Source organism: Camelina sativa, chromosome 4, assembly GCF_000633955.1.
Source record: "Camelina sativa cultivar DH55 chromosome 4, Cs, whole genome shotgun sequence".
NCBI lineage: Eukaryota > Viridiplantae > Streptophyta > Magnoliopsida > Brassicales > Brassicaceae > Camelina > Camelina sativa.
This window is the reverse complement of record NC_025688.1, coordinates 6,028,667-6,046,555: the sequence shown is the minus strand read 5'-3', so window position 1 is coordinate 6,046,555 and position 17,889 is coordinate 6,028,667. Positions and strand designations below refer to the sequence as shown.

Genomic DNA, 17,889 nt, shown 5'->3' with positions numbered 1-17,889 from the left:
TTTAAGTAATGTTAGTATAAATTATAAATTATATCGATTGTTTAAGTGATGTAAAATTATATTTTGTATCAATATTTTAAAGTGATGTAAATTAATATCAATTTATATCAATTTTTCTGAATTGATGTAAATCAGATTACTTATGGCGTCAGTTATTTGAATTGATGTTAAATGTTATTTTTGTATCATTCATAAAAAAGTAATTCAAATTTAAATCATTTATTTATTTGATACATTCTAAACTGATGCAACATGCCTTTTTTTTTGTAGTGAGGAGGTTATTGGTTTTATTATTTTAATAGATTTGGAAATCCAAACAAAAATCATGTGTTTTTCAATTATTGATTTTAAAATACTTATCAAAATTATGTGTTATTGGTTCTATGAGTTACAAATACTTGTTAAAATCTCATGTTATTCATTTAATGATTTGTTTTTGGATTTCAAAAGTATGTTTTAAATGGATTTGAAAGTGTAAAATAGAAGTATTCAAATCCAATGATAAAACATGTTATTTCAAAATCCATGTGTTTTGATTTTTAGAATTTCCAATTCCATATGCATTTAAAAATCACCTCTCCAATAACACCTAAATAAATTAAGGTTTGCTTAAAACTGCGAACAGTTTCGTAACAAATAGTTGAGACGGCACGAAGTTAAGAATCTGGGCTTTTACAAGCAAATACAAGTATTACATCTATGTAAAGGCCCATTATAAGCCCACTATGAAACGCTGCGTTTCGTAGTGCCGCTTTCTGATCTTTCGCTGTGCCGAATAGGTAGGTAGGTCTGAGAGAGAGAGAAGAAAAGGCAAGTTTTGTACGGAATACAAAAGCTTTGAGAAGCCATGAATACTGATGCTGAGTTCGGTAGGTTGCTATTGTTCGAACAAATTCGTAAAGACGCAGAAGAGACCTACAAGCTTAACCCTTCAGATGCCGATGTTAGTTTTCTCTCTTACGCTTCATGATTTCAGATTTAGTTTTTGTTCTTGTCCGATTCATGGAATCAAAATCAAAATCAAGGGTTTTGATCTCTGCTTTGTGATTCAATGGTTTTGGTTTTTTTTTTTTTTTGCAGAACTTAACGAGATGGGGAGGAGCTTTACTGGAGTTAGCTCAGTTTCACAGTATCTCAGATGCAAAGCAAATGCTTCAAGGTGCTTTTTTTTAGTTTCCTTAGGTTGCTTTCGTCTCATATGTATGCTAATATGATTTGATATAGTCACTTAAACAAATCTGCTTAGGAATCTTGATTCTTGAACATGGTTGTTAATGTGTCAAGAACTTGTAATCATAATCTTTAGTTCTTAGTTCAATGTGTCGAATGGCTCGGATGTTTTAGGATTCTTTACACTTTCTAAAGATAGGTTTCGGCTTAGGGATATAATTATGATTATAAGTGTTGTTCTGAAACTTGGAATTCCTGTCTGATGATCTACGGATTGCTTACCATTTGATTTTTGATTATTGTTTATGTGTGTGTGTGTGTGTGTGTAGATGCCATCACAAAGTTTGAAGAGGCTTTGTCGATTGAGCCAAAGAAAGATGAAGCGGTTTGGTGTATCGGGAATGCATACACTTCGTTCGCGTTTTTGACTCCTGATGAGACTGAAGCTAAACAAAATTTTGACTTAGCTGCTCATTTCTTTCAACAAGCTGTGGATGAGGTTAGATTTTGCTTTCCATTCAGAATCATTGTTGATTTAAACTGATCCTGTTTTTTTGGTTTCTGAGGTATTATGTTAAAAACGTATCTTTGATCTTTACAGCAACCAGATAATCCACACTACCTAAAATCACTTGACATGACGACCAAGGTACCATTTTTTACCTTATACAGTAGTAGAAACCATCAGCCAGTTAAATTCATGTTCATTTTGCCTCTAAACCATATCTCAAAGTTTTGTTCTTTAATCGAAGTTCTTCTCTCTAAACCTGTAAAAGGGAATATTGCAGCTGTTCTTCTCTGTTATGCTAAGTTTAGGCAAATTGTTTTCCTCATAGGAACATTGCAGCTGAATTGTGCTTTTTGCCTCTAAACCTCATCTCAAAGTTCTGTTCTGTAACCAAATCTTTTTCTATTTTATGCTACGCATAGGCTCCACAACTGCACGCGGAGGTTCACAAACATGGCCTAGGCTCACAACCAATGGGTGCTGTTGAACCTGCTGCAGCGTCTAGCTCATCAAAGGTATTATCCTTTTATATTTTATTCTCATCATCTCATTTCCTTTTTTCAATACTTGATGAGTGCATCCAATGTATAAGATAATATGAGAAGAGACGTTTGAATCTCATGATATATCATGTTGTTGATGTATTTTCCCCAAAACAGGTAGTGAAGAATAAGAAAAACAGTGATGCAAAGTATGATATGATGGGATGGGTGATTCTAGCCATTGGTGTTGTTGCGTGGGTCGGTTTCGCGAAAGCTAATGCGCCTGTGTCTCCGCCTCGTTAAGTAGACGCAATAGGAGATTTTTGCTGGAGTTTTCAGTTTTCAAGGTTTTGACAGTTAGTCTTGTGTGAAATTTTTTAGACACACCCCACCTGAAGCAGAGTCACAGTTATAATGCTTATTATTCCAACTTCTAAAAACTTTTTATTATTAAAATAAAAGAAAATGTCTTTTGAATCGATGTAGATTTTAAATTTTAGGAGATTTTAGCATTTCGATAAAAATTTATGATCAAAATGTGCTAGCACATTTCAAATGGTGCTAACTTACATAATCCAGCTGCACCCACAATAACACTAACCACAATTGAAACAAAATTATTGTCACTTAATTAACCAAGTTTAGTGTTTTATTCATTTCTCATTATCTTAAGATCATGCATAAGAAATGTAGATGAAACTTGTACAAGGGCAAAATGTAGATAAATGCGTGTGTGCAAAATTGAAATCAACAGATATTTATAAGTTAAACCCTAAAGATGCCGATGTTAGTTTTATCTTCGTTTCATGATTTTCAGATAATGTTTTGTACAAAAAGGTTTTGCTAGTTTTAGTTTGGGTAAAAACCCGAAAAATACGTCATCTATTTTTTTTTTGGAAGTTTAATACCTGTAATTATTAAATTGAAAGATTAATACCTGGTTTAATTTCAATTGTTCTTAAAAACCATCGTTTAATTTTTTAAGGAAGATCGATGCTTACGACTTAACGAGTGTTAAATCTAATAACGGAATCGTAAACCATAGTTAAAAGATTAACCCACGTGATTATTTATAGGCAACGAAAGACAATCTTACCCTCTTCTTCTTCCCCTACTTCCCCTAAATCGATTTCACAAGTCTAAGAACCCTAAAAGCTTTAAAAATCACAAAATCAAATCAGGTTTGAGAGAATGAGCCAAGGTCCAGGGTCTGATGCAAATTCAAGCAAGAGCTGGGGTCCTCTTTGCACCACTTGTGGTAGAGTTACGACTGTTGCAAAGTGATGGACCAATGACAATCCGGGTAGAAGGTTCTATAAATGTGTTGTTCATGGATTCTTTAGGTGGGCAGATGAACACTCACCATATGGATGGCAAAAGGTGAGCTTACTAGAGGCTAGAGATGAGATCAAGCAGCTGAAAGAATCTCTTAGGGCAATGAATGAAAAAAGGGTGAGTGGTTCGACAGAGGATGAAAAGAAGAAGAAGCTCGAAAATTCAGTAATGGCAGCTATTGAGAGGGAAAACATGCTTCGACGGTTCATCTTGCTGTCTTGGGTCGGTTTCATTGTTGCAATTGGGATGATTCTTGCAATGGGGAAGTAGGTTATGTTGGGGAGGTTTCATTGTTTTTGTTTTCTGTTTACCTATGTGTGTTTGTAACTCTCATCTTATCAATGAAATCCAAAAAACTTGTAATGTCATTCATCTGTAGCCGTTAGTTTGAACAAAAGTAGGATCCTACCATCAAAAACAAACAGAATCCTACGAAAACAAAGACAACACCCAACCAGAAATCATCCTACAAGTGAGTTTAAAACATAGATTAATCTGACTTTTTCTCAGGTCGCCAAACATCAAACACCTTATCAGACCAAGGAGACATAAAAAAGACCGGCAGTTTTGGAGCATCGTCGTCCTTGCCACGACCCTTGCCACGACCCTTGCCATGACCTTTGCCTTACGTCTTGCCACAACCATTTCCACGTCCTGGAGGACGACCACATGCACGTCCTGTACCACTTTTTTTAGTTGCTGGTGGAGCACTTGAATGCTGCGGAACTTCTTGGTTTTGTGCAGATTGACTTTGTGCAACAGGTGGTGTCGATTGGCTTTGAGCAGCCTTCCACCTCTTTGGTGCATTGTGGATGCTCCAAGGGTCATCATTATCCTATAACAACCATGATATCACAATGTTATAATAAATCAAATATCATCATTCACATTGTTATACTAAATCAAACTATCATCATTCACTCAGTCAGATTACTTACCAGACTTTTTCGTGGTCTGCCCCTTTTGCGTGGAGGAGGTAAATGGACTGTTTGTTGTTTGCAGGTTTCCTTATTGTGACCAATTTGCTTACAATTGCTACAAGTCATAGTTTTACCTTCTCTTGTAAGCTTAGTTGGATTAGTTGATGATTCACCTGGCTCCTTTATCCTATTAAACTTCTTTGGGCGTCCTCGTTTTCTTCTCTTATCAGGCACTTCAATTGGTCCTTTGCCCGTTTTCTGCCACAACCTTTCACCATTTACAGGTTCTATGTTCTCCTTATATGTATCTTGCCAGACATTTGTTTGTAAATGTCGATCAACATAGCTACACATAAAACATTACATTAGTCTTATGGGTCACGATCTTTATTAAATATGAAGAAGAAGTTCGACGTTACTTACTCTTCTGAGTCACGATTGTGTTATGTGATGACATAGATGGCATGTGGACAAGGAATGCATGTGAGCTTCCACTGGTTACAAGCACATTCTCTCTGAAGGAGGTTAACACAGTAGCTACCAGAACCCTCTAGCACCTCATACTTGGTCTCACCACTTTTGAGGACTGAACAAAACTTAGCTGACTTGCAGTTGGCTTCAAGTATCTCCATAATTTTTGGAGAAAACCACGTAATACATTTCTTTGTCTTACCGGACAGCTTAGCTATGCGCTTCATGGATATTCTCCTGCATTCCTCAAGCATATTAATAACCGGTAACTTCCTGGCATCCTTGATTGTTTGGTTGAAACTCTCAGAGAGATTGTTGCAAACATCCTCACAGCTAGAATGGTAACTGAAAAAAGCCATGCACCATGCCCTCGGTTCTATTTTCATCAAATCCTCAGCTGCAGGTGGATCATATACTTTCAAAACTTCCATGTTATAAGTGAAATCCCCTACTGTTGCACTGTATGCGATAGCCCAGAAAAAACTCTCATGTGTGTAGTCACCATAAACCTTCCTCCAATTGGCATATATGTGTCGAGCACAATGCCTATGCTCTGCATTTGGAAGCAAATTCGCAACTGCATTGATTAAGCCCTTCTGCTTGTCTGACATAACAGCTAGAATGGTAACTGAAAAAAGCCCTGCACCATGCACTCGGTTCTATTTTCATCAAATCCTCAGTTGCAGGTGGATCATATACTTTCAAAGCTTCCATGTTATAAGTGAAATCCCCTACTGTTGCACTGTATGCGATAGCCCAGAAAAAACTCTCATGTGTGTAGTCACCATAAACCTTCCTCCAATTGGCATATATGTGTCGAGCACAATGCCTATGCTTTGCATTTGGAAGCAAATTCGCAACTGCATTGATTAAGCCCTTCTGCTTGTCTGACATAACAGTCAATCCATCGCCAACTCCCAAATCCAAATCATTCTTCAGCTTATCAACAAACCAAGGCCATGAATCATTGTCCTCAACTCTGACTATTGCCCAAGCCATAGGATAAATCCTATTGTCTGCATCCCTTCCAACAGCTGCTAGGATCTCACCTTTCAATTCCCATTTCAGAAATGCTCCATCAAGTCCTATAATAGGACGACAACAATTCTTCCATGTTCTTCTTAGCGTCGCAAAACAGACCTAGAACTTGTCAAATTGTTGCTTATCACTAGCCTGCGGAATGGTTACAATCTCTATGTGAGAACCCTCGTTAGACCTCTTCAGCTCTCTCTCGTAGTCCCACAACTTTGCAAACTGTTGTTTCTGTGTTTGTATCACCAAGTCAAAAGCGATCCTCCTTGCTTTTTGGCAAATCCACTTAGAGACTGAGATTGTGTACCTCATCATAATCTCATCCTTGATGTCAATCCAACTCAAAGACGGCCTTCTTCTTGCTTCTTCTCTGAATAACCTTCCAATTACACCCTATTTCAACATCCTTGCTTTCCCACTCACGGAATGGTTATGGATATCAACCAATGTCTTCACTGACCATCTCCCTACCCGCTTATCCACAGAACAAAAGATCTTCCAAGGACATTTATCATGTCTGCAAACCGTCGCCAACTGTGTCTGACCCCATTTACAAAGCTTTACATCATAATTCATCTTCAATACATATCTTAAAAGCTGATCCTTGAACTCCTCTCCATTACGAAACATCTGCTTAATCCACAAGTAAGGTGGCTTATCCTTTGAGTAACTAGCTCTTGATACTTCTCTTTCATACCGGTCAAAAGCATCCCATTCTTCATATGTGTCCATAGCAGGTTCCGGACGCTCAGCATCCATGCATTGCCTCTCAAATTTTTCCTCCTCTTCTTCATGCACAACATCTTCTGCTGCCTGACGAGCAGCTTCTTCCTCAGCTTCGTAACGAGCAGCTTCTACATCAACCTCTCCCTGATCCTGTCTCTCAGATTCCCTATTAATCTCTTCGTAAAAAGCACTAAGTAGAGGATCATGCTCACCCCCAACAACTTCTTCTATAGGATCTTTTCCTTGATCTTGTCCTTGCTCCTCATCAACATCAGCGTTTTTATCTCCTTCAATCTCTTCATCAGACATCTCAGGCACTTCAACATCACACTGCTCACCAGGTTGAGACAGAGGGAACATAAGAGAGGGTTGAGACACAGCTTGTGGTATGAATATGTCGACTTCGCCACCACTCTCAGCTTCAGCACACAACTTCCTAATCCCACTATCTCTGTCTGTTTCGATAACTCTTGCTGCAAACATGTCTTCTTTTGGAAGCTTGTACCATACTTGTTCTACTATCCCCGATACTTCATTCTCAGCGCAGAACCTCGTCGAAGATTGACCAAGTCATCAAGTTTGGATCAATTAGCATCACTTTATACACTTCTCCTCCAACATAGAGAAAATACCCATCATTGAACGTGACATCTCCTCTAAAGTGAATATTGAGTTTGATTTGTTCGAATCCACTGAAAAAATAAAAAAAAACAAAAATTTCATTAGCCATCAAATATCTAATGGGATCCCAATATATAATTGAACCCTAATTCAACACCCAATTAAACCCGCTTTAAACACCCAAATTGACTCGAACCCTAAATCCCCAAATTGACTCGAACCCTAAATCGCAACCCCCACGGACCCTAATTCAACATCCAAAATCGATTATATCCCCAATCGAACTCGAACCCACCCTAAACCTTTAATAAAGACCCAGTCGAACTCGAAACCAACTCGAACCCTAACTTGCGACCCCCACGAACCCTTAGTCGCGACCCCCACGAACCCTCAGTCACGACCCACTCGAACCCTAAACATTGAAATTGCAACAAAAAAATACATACCTCACCTCTCTGTAGTTATCGCGTCGTACCCTCCACAAAATCAAACGCTCTCTGTAACAATCATCGCATTCAACGGATTTAGGGGTTTTGCTCACGGTGAGAAGAAAAAATCCGTTTTAGGGTTCTAGACTTGTGAAATCGATTTGGGGGAAAACAATAAGGGCAACAGTGTCCTTTAGTTACCTCTAATTAACCACGTGGGTTAATCTTCTAACCATGGTTACGATTCCGTTATTAGATTTAACACTCGTTAAGTCGCAAGCATCGATCTTCCTTAAAAAATTAAACGATGGTTTTTAAGGACAATTGAAATTAAACCAGATATTAATCTTCCAATTTAATAACTACAGGTATTAAACTTCCAAAAAAAAAATAGATGAACATATTTTTCGGGTTTTTTTCCGTTTTAGTTTTGTTCTTGCTCCATTTTTGGAGGAAATGACTCCTTCCCTTGGTTTGATCTCTGTTTTTGTAATTCAAGGAAGGTAATTTAAATAATTATTACTCCCGGTAACTTTTTTTTTCTTTTGGGGTAGAGAATTTGATGAGATGGGGAGAAGTTTTACTACAGTTTTCTCAGTTTCATAACGTCTCCGGTTCAATATAAATGATTGTGTATTTTTATTTTCTTTTTTGGTGGTACATGTTTGCTTAATTTCGGTGTTGAAGTTGGTGCATTTTGGATTACATAACCATTATAAGAATCTTGATGGACATTGCCATTAAAACAGACTAGCTTGAGAAAAAGGTACGGAGAATAGTCGAAAATACTTGTGTAATTGTTTATTTTATTTGGTTTTCTAAAATCGTTTATTTGTTCAGCCAAATGATTATATTGGCTGGTCCAATCCGCTGATGTTTTATGGTAACTTCATAAACAATGAGTTAATATTCACCGCCCAAGCGATTTCGGGAAGATCATTTATTCACCGCCCAAGCGATCTTCCCAAAATCGTTTGAGTTGATATTCACCGCCCTAAAGACGGGTCGGATACAACGTGTCAACACACGCTATCCTCGTGCATTATCAGATCCCTCATGCTTTTGTACTTCTTCATGCACCATGCTTACGGAACCTCCATGCCTCTAGCACTTATTCCTAGCACTGCACACACGTCGGCTCGTCAGCCATCCTGATCTACCCGCATTCCGCGCCCGTAGACCACCACACAACTACAAGGAATTCTCCTTGCAGGACTCTCTGCGGCTCACCCGCATCTACGTGCCCTTGACACCTATCTCCTCACACATAAGCACTTATTTTACCTCAACAAAACATGCATTAACACAATCATCAAACAACACACATAAAATAACCATTTTAGTTCAATATCCAACTCTAAGATACTAGTTTTCTTTCTTATACTTTATGAAAATATATTTATATACTTATAAATATTAATACACTCAACAAACAAATACGGTTACTTATAATATATGCAACTCGTAGATATACTCAGTTTAACCCTAGACTAAGCAACTATCCAAACACATCTAAATATGTAGAAGACACCAACTAGTCCTCACCTTAGCCACATGAATCACATCTTCGGCTTAGCACTTCCAACAATAAATTCCGCTTTAACAACAATCTCGGTCTGCGACGGATTATCATAACCGATCAAAGACCATATCCATATTAATAATCCATTAGTTCGTCCCAAAGCAAAGTCTCATCACTTATGCTTATGGTATTTCCTTCGTTTAAATTAATTAGATCAGAATCTAATAATTTAATATACCACAGTTTAATCCTCACGATCGCAACATTTGGTTTTATGAACAATCTCAGCTCTCGGTCATACTATTAATTATAACAGATTAAATTCCTTCCGGTTAAGAGATTAAACCAGCCAAATATAATAAACACCACGTTAAGGTCACAATCCAACTCACGACTCATGCACGTACGTTCGATAATCAAGTTTCGGTTTAGTTGGTTTATCCTTCCGGTTCAATAATTAACAAAACACAACAACAAAGACAAGGTGCAGCCGATTACCTTTCTCGACAATTACTCTTGACAAATCTGATCGGCGGCTTGACTTCGATACGGCCATTAAAGCTTACAGCGGTTAGGTCCTCATGGCTCAACCATGAAACAACATAACAAATCAAGGATTAGATCTACAACGACGTCAGAAACTTCCGGTCCAAGTTACAAAACAATTCTAGGGTTTTCTTACCCATAACGGCCTCAACGATGGCTACGGCTGCTCCGGTAACAGCGGCTGACATCTCCGGTGACACACGGTGGCTAACTGACCAATGATGGTGTTCGACGGTGACTAGCGAGAACAACAGGTCCGTACGGTAAGCTTCTCCTCCACGAGACTCATCACCACAACAACGTCTCTCCATCGTTTCCTTCTTACCGACAACAACACCAACAACAAGAACACACTTAAGCTTTCCAAGACTCAACGATCAAGTTTCTGGTGTGTTTTTAGGGTTCATCAACTCTCCTCTCTTGCTAAACAAGGACGGCGATATTAGTGTACACACGTTAACACAGTTAAACACTACAACCCTTGTCGTTTTTGTGACTTAGCTCTTCTTGGGCCTTAATGGACTGAACTAGGGATCCATAATAATACAATCTAAAATCCGGGATGTTACAATTTATCTATGCTCTATTCCATGTTATTAATTATCTACGCTTTATTTACTGTGTGATACTAATCATTTATCAATGCAACACTATTCATTGTACAGTAGGGTAAAAATGATGTTGATGGAAGATATATTCACACGATGCTGTCAGTAATAAGATTACTACTAGGTATCAACCCGCATTATAACAAAATATGTAAGTGAAATATTATAAAATATTATAGTAAAATTATTATTTGAGATTTAAGATTCTTTATGTAAAACAAAATATGTAAGTGAAATTTATTTTTCGTTTATTCAAATTTGCGTTTATTTTTTGTAAAATACGTTTCACCCATGAAATATTTGAACTGGATTTTAATTGCTGCTTAAATCTTTGATTTTTTAACATTACCTTATATTTGTCAATGACATATTTATGTAAATGATAATGAGATGTAAAGGTATTTATGAAAAAAAAGACACAAGAGCTATGTGACCGTGACACATCAACTTTTTGTGAGAATGCTTCTCTATTAATATATAAGGGATTTCCTAAAGATGATGATAAACATTCTTAAATACGAGAATGTTTTGGGAAACAAATACATCGAGAAATGCAAGTTATTTCATGTCTTAATTAAATATATATTTTATATGTTATATGTTTTTAAGTATTCTACCTATCCTTCTAATGATACTTATCAATGGCTCACAAAGCATCGAAATTGGATGGAGCAGTGACATCCCTTCATATGATCCTAAAGTTCAGTTCTTAAGGATCCTTGGTACAATAATTTCAAGTGGAAAATAGAAGAAGTTGCTCAAAACCAGATTCACTATTTTTTAGATGAATTGGATGTGAGAGCAGAACGTTTATCTGACCTTCAAAAACACTGCATTGCGTTCTATAGATGATTACTTGGCTGTGAATATAGTGAACAAATTTGGAACATTGTTTTTTGCCGTTTTGGTCAACCATCTCTTATCTTTGCTGAATGGTCAGTTTTCATCTCCTGGATTTCAAATGTGTCACCAAATGTTTCATTAACACTCTCAAACCATGATTTTTTTTGGAAGGAACGCAACAACCGCTTTCACAAGTCACAACAATGTTCCTTTTGGTATATACTATTTATATTATTATAATAAGAAAATAAAGTAGTGATGATAAGTATATTGTTATATATGGTGACTCTGGCGAGATTGGTCTTGTATTGCTGGTATTAGTTTGTTCCTAAATAACTAGTGTTTTATTTATTTAAATTAGATTAGAACGTGCGGTACACCGCGAGACAAATTATTTATAACTAAAACATTTAAATTATAAGTTGTATTTATAAGTTTAAACCATATAATACTGAAATATAATTTATTTTTACATAATATTTATTAATCAATTTAATTAGATATGTTTATTCTTGGATACCGATAGTGTTAACAAAATAATGAAATGATGTTTTACTCGTTTAACACCAAATTAATAATATTTTAAATTTATATAAATATCAACAAAACCCGTCTTGCTATATAACTCTGTCCCGAGATATTTTAACTCGTACTATATAATCTTAATTTTTAATATTTATTGTTTTGTATTGTAAATATTAGATTGAGTTGATATGTTATTTATTAAGGTTGTAACCATTTACATTTTATAAAATTGGAGCTTCTTATAAAGTTTAAATACTTATAATACTTAGAATTTTTTAAACGGTTGAGTATTTCTCATATTTGAAGTTTCGTAAAAGTTTAAATATATTATTAATATTTTAAAGGTCTTCTATATAACTTTTTTAAAAAGTTTAAATATTTATAATATTTATAATTTTCAGAAAAGATAAATATTTAACTTTTTAAAAGTTTTAAATATTTATAATATTAAATTTTTAAAAAATCTTTAAAATAAAGAACCTGAATAAACCAAATAAAAGTCTTTTAAGTTTGAATGCCTGATAAATCAAGCTTTCTACTCATTTGTATAATGAATCATTTTGGTCTATTTTATAGTATGACTCTGAACTATTGCCCAATTTTTTTAGGTGATGTGAGATATTATACCCGTATTTTTTATTCATCTATTGAGTAATATATGTCCGTTTTTAAAAAAATTTATTACATCATTTGCAGGAAAAAATCACAATTTTTATTAACTAAATATATTATAAAATAATTCAAAATAATTTAAATATAAATTCAAATAAAAATGAAAGGAAATCATATATTTATGTTTGAATGAAGTACAAAGATTTCCTTATTTTTTTAAATCTTACCGAAAATTAACTTTGAAATTTTTGGTAACTAATATTAAAGTCAATGCATTAAATGTAAAAACTTTCCAAAAAGTATTTTTAAGCAAAAACTGCTGCAAAAATATTAGTATAGATATGAGCTTGTTGTGAGAAAAATCTATACAGAAGAAAAGGGAGACAGCTTAGCCAAATGGGCTCTCTTTTTTTTTTTTTGGTTTAACAAATGGGCTCTCTTATATCTAAGTATTTTTAAAAGAACTTTTTGTGAGTTTAAAACAAAAGTGGTACCATTACAATTACAAGATTATAGAAACATCTATCTATTACTTCTTATTTTTGTGTAAAATCAGACATATATTAGGGCTGTTCGTTTGGTCATCGCAAGTACGTGCGGTTGTGGCAGACGTAAATATAGCTGTTCGTTTAGTCGCCGCAAGTAGCTGCAGCATGACACAGCGGCAGACGCAGTGTTTTGCGGTTAAAAATTTTGGACGCTGATTAAATCCGATGTCAACCACTAAAAAATTGCGATGTATATGGTAAATGACAAAAATACCCTTGTTTTCTTCAAAAACTTACAAACCCACCAACCCTAAATGAACTGTCGTCTTCTTCGTCGCCGGTCGCCACCATGGTTCTACTTCCTTCTTCTCTAAGCTTTGCCATCTTTATCTCTCTCTGGGTTTGCTAAAGCTCGGTGAACAACTTCTCTATTTCATCCTCTTCTCTCTTCGACCCCCTGTTCAATCTGCAAAGGTACAATTTCTATCTTCACTCTCTCTCTCCATCTCCCCATCTCTCTATCGCTTGGCTCACTAGTTACAAAATTGGTTTTGGAATTCTGGGTTTTTGAACATCGGTTTTGGAATTCTGGGTTTTTGTCTTGTCTCTTAGTGTTTGTGTGTGAGCAAATATGTTTTTTTTTTGTTTGAATTGTTAGTTCACTTTAACACTAGAATTATTCAAATGAAAGGTTCTAAAATTGATGGTTGCTTGGGTTTATAGGTTTTGCCTTTTAAGGTTCAAAGACAAGTCAGATTTGCTCAAGTCTCGATCTCTTTTCTTGGCCCAAGTTAGTACCCTTTTCTCTATCTCTCTCTCTCTGCTTCTTTGCTCCAATGTTGTAGATACATAACTAGAGTATTAACAAGCATAGCCAATAATTTTACTGTTGTGCTCTCACCTCCACTACAACTTAGAAATCTGAAAGTTTAGTAAGTAAGTTTGATTCAATCTTTAGGTCAGAGAGACCCCTCATATGAGAATAATAAACGTTGGTATTTAGCTGGATGTATATTGTAAGTGATCAAGAACAAAAGAAAAGTAATATCAGTTTGTCGCAAAAAAAAAGAAAAAATAAGAAGGGTAATGGCAATAGAGCAAGAAAACCATAAACAGTGAGAAGCGGATCAGTTAGAACTTAGTGAACTTGTTAATGGTTGAATAGTATTTGTGAACTTGTTAATCAGTTAGAACTTAAGTTAGAACTTAGTGAACCATAACCATAACGTCCATTCATTACGTTTTTTCCTGATCAAAATTTTGTTGTCGTCTGCATCACAACAGAAGAATTTAGTAGCTTTATGGTTTCATTCCATCTGTTTTATCTTAGTGTTTGGTTTTGATCTGTGAATGAATTCATATGATTTTACAGTTGTTTAACACTTGTTTGTTTGGCTTTTGATGATTTTTCAGGTTACAACTCAAGTGTTTTGAGAAAGAAGATATCTAAAAGCGTAAGGAGAAAGATATGGCTGTTGAAGCTGCTGTCAAATGGACCAAGCTCTTGAGAAGAAGAATAGAATAGTAGAACAGATGTTGGAGCGTGAGCATGCATCTAGTGTTGAAGATAAGATTATATTTTTGGAGCTTAGAACTAGAAGGAACCTTGATGATGTGTAGTGTTATGAGAGTTTTGGTTTTTGGTCACACTTTATTTGGCATTTGATGTGTTTGTGTTATGAACGATTAATATGGTTTTTAATGGAAAATTTATGGCAACTCTTATATGGTCACATTTTATTTGGTTTATTATTTTTGTTTTAATTTAGCTCATAATTTATCACAAAATATGTTGTTATAATTATAGATTTAACTAAAAAAATATTACTAGCAAAATAAACATTTCTTATGGTTGTAAATATATTTAAATTATATCTTGTTGATTGAAAATATAATTATACAAATTTACAAAAATAAAACAAGAATTAAATGTAAAATTGCCGCATCATCTATGAAACGAACACAAAACAAACGGTAGCGGCTGCAGCAGCGATAACAGTAGCAAAACGAACATATTTTATGCGGTAGCGGTAAACGAACAACAACTAACGTTTGCCGCAGTCGCAGACGCTACCGCTGCCGCTTACGATAATGAAACGAACAACACCATTGTCACTGAAAAACAAATTTATTCATTTTAAATTGATGTAGATTTTTTAGCTTTAGGGTTTGGTTGGTTGGAGAGTAGGACATTTTACAATTTATAAATCACTTACAATTTGTTTAAAAATTAGAATTAAAGTTTTTAATTATGAAACAGATGTTGAAAGAATTGTGAAAAACAACAAGAACAATCCCATGCTTATACTATGCTATTGCTTTCGATGATATAGCGCCATATTTCTAAATTCCTTATGATACCAAAAAAAAAAAAAAAAGCTTAAGAGAGATTAAAATACACCTTTGAGATGAAGGATAAAAATAAGAAATAATAGTATTCCTGCAATCACAAACACCGGAGCTTGTTCTTGGGCTTTATGTTGAATCTTTTCAGCATTCATGTTTAAGAACACCAACCCTACAAGCCCTATGAATATTAGCATTATCCATCCTTTGCTTATAGTACTTTGTTCTGTTTGACAATTACTACTTTTTAACGAAGTTTCTTCCCTAAAAGTTCCCATTAACTTCCATAATCCAGCTACACCCACAATAGCACCGAACACAAATTCTGCCATTCTCTTTGTGTATTTGTTTGTTTTTCTTGAAAGATTTTTATACCTCTTTTTGTTGTTGCTCTATATACCATGGATTCAAGAGCAAAAATGATTAAATGATATTAGGTTTTAAATTAAATAATTTCTAATTCAGTATTTTTTTTTCATTTTATTAGATAATCCAAAATTAATGTAGATGGATTTTTTCAAGAAAATAATTTATTTTGTGTATATTTTATGCATGAAATATGTGGACCAAATCACTATATTTTTCTTCTAATGTATTTTGTTTTATTTTATTTATTTATTTTTGTAATGGATTCCAGGATATTTGGTTCACTGTCGGTTTAGTTGAATCAATTTGGGTTCAGTCTGATTTTTTGGTTTATCCGGTATTAGAATTTCTCCGTCTAATAAAATTATAAAACTTGGTTCGATTTCGGTTTAATAAATTTCCATTTCAAATGCCCCAAACCCGATTGCAGTCTATTGGACTCTTCAACGGGCCTTAAACCCTCTAAGCAAATTACCACACAAAGGCACGTGTACCTCACAGTAAAAACACACGACAACCACATAAACAATCGCGTCCGCCACCAAGAGTTACGAGTTTCCAACGAATCTTTTACCCGGTGAAATATATCGAAAATGTTGCCGCCAAACTTTATCTCTTCCCTCTCCCTCCCCTCACTCAAGGCCAAAATTTCAGTGTAAATTCCCAATAATACCCTTCACCTTCCTCAACAAGCTCCTTCCAAAAATTAGATTCCCGAACAAGCTTTTTTCATGACGAAACAACACAAAAATTTTCAAACGTTTTCAATTTTTCCCTCCTCTCTAAAATTTTCCCTCTCCTCTTCTAAAATCTAAAACCCTTTCAATTCCCAACTATAAATAAACTCATCACTAGATCCCATAAAACTTACACCATTCAATCATAAACCTATCTCTTTCAATCACACATCTCATCCCTTCAATCAAAAGATCAAAAGATGCCTTCGATGCAAGAAGAGCCGCTTCTAACACCAACCCCAGACAGATTCTGTATGTTCCCAATCCACTACCCACAGATCTGGGAGATGTACAAGAAAGCCGAAGCATCCTTCTGGACCGCCGAAGAAGTAGATCTATCTCAAGACAACCGCGACTGGGAGAACAGCCTCAACGACGGCGAACGCCACTTCATCAAACACGTCCTCGCCTTCTTTGCCGCGTCAGACGGAATCGTGCTAGAGAATCTCGCCTCACGTTTCATGTCCGATGTCCAAGTCTCGGAGGCGCGTGCCTTCTACGGATTCCAGATCGCGATTGAGAACATCCACTCCGAGATGTACAGTCTCCTCCTCGATACTTACATCAAAGACAACAAAGAGAGAGACCATCTCTTCCGCGCGATTGAAACCATCCCTTGCGTCGCGAAGAAAGCTCAGTGGGCGATGAAATGGATCGAAGGATCTCAGACCTTCGCTGAACGAATCATAGCTTTCGCTTGCGTCGAAGGTATCTTCTTCTCCGGAAGCTTCTGCTCAATCTTCTGGCTTAAGAAACGAGGACTCATGCCTGGCCTTACTTTCTCAAACGAACTGATCTCGCGTGACGAAGGTCTACACTGCGACTTCGCGTGCCTTCTCTACACGCTCCTCAACACGAAGCTCAGCGAAGAGCGCGTGAAGTCTATCGTGTGCGACGCGGTGGAGATCGAGAGGGAGTTTGTGTGCGACGCGCTTCCGTGCGCGTTGGTTGGGATGAACCGTGATTTGATGAGTCAGTATATTGAGTTTGTAGCGGATAGGCTTTTGGGTGCGCTTGGCTACGGGAAGGTGTACGGTGTGAGTAACCCTTTTGATTGGATGGAACTTATCTCGCTTCAAGGGAAGACTAACTTCTTCGAGAAACGCGTTGGCGATTACCAAAAGGCTTCCGTTATGTCTAGCGTTAACGGCAACGGCGCGTTTGATAATCACGTCTTCTCTCTCGACGAGGATTTTTAAGCAGCTTTTTTTATTTTATTTAATATAATTATTATTACGGTTCTACCCTTGTAATATAATCACTTTTAATTTAATTAAAAAGTTACTTTTTTCTACTCTATCCTTGTATAATTATCTTTTATTATCCTCTTTTTTAAATAAATATAGTTCCCTTTGATTCAGGGGTGAACTTAATTACATACAATTTTGTAATCGATTAATGTTCGCTTTTATTTAAGTCGAGAGGAAAGTTTTAAAATGCGACAAAAAGTATCAATGTTTCATGTAATGTCTGAGAAGCGAATTTTAAATAATTAAAGGGTATATTCGTCATTTGCTATATCTGTGGCATTCCCAACTTTTTGTTTTACAGCTATAAACATTGTTGTGTGTCCGAAGATGGTTTTTTTTTTTTTTTTTTTTTT

General features: G+C 35.8%; 2 protein-coding genes and 1 long non-coding RNA gene across 3 annotated transcripts; all 3 read left to right on the top strand.

The window, feature by feature from the left end:
• On the top strand, positions 771–2,639 carry LOC104779933 (mitochondrial import receptor subunit TOM20-3-like). The gene is made up of 6 exons (XM_010504365.2): positions 771–943; positions 1,081–1,159; positions 1,500–1,669; positions 1,772–1,819; positions 2,101–2,193; positions 2,338–2,639. The coding sequence occupies exons 1-6, from the start codon at positions 848–850 to the stop codon at positions 2,461–2,463; spliced, it is 612 nt and encodes a 203-aa protein (XP_010502667.1). The 5' UTR covers positions 771–847; the 3' UTR covers positions 2,464–2,639.
• Positions 13,159–14,562, top strand: LOC104779932. Its single transcript, XR_766610.1, has 3 exons — positions 13,159–13,311; positions 13,561–13,627; positions 14,251–14,562. It is a non-coding gene; the product is annotated as an uncharacterized LOC104779932 (long non-coding RNA).
• LOC104779931 (ribonucleoside-diphosphate reductase small chain C-like) lies at positions 16,123–17,664 on the top strand. Its single transcript, XM_010504364.2, has one exon. The coding sequence runs from the start codon at positions 16,487–16,489 to the stop codon at positions 17,483–17,485; it is 999 nt and encodes a 332-aa protein (XP_010502666.1). The 5' UTR covers positions 16,123–16,486; the 3' UTR covers positions 17,486–17,664.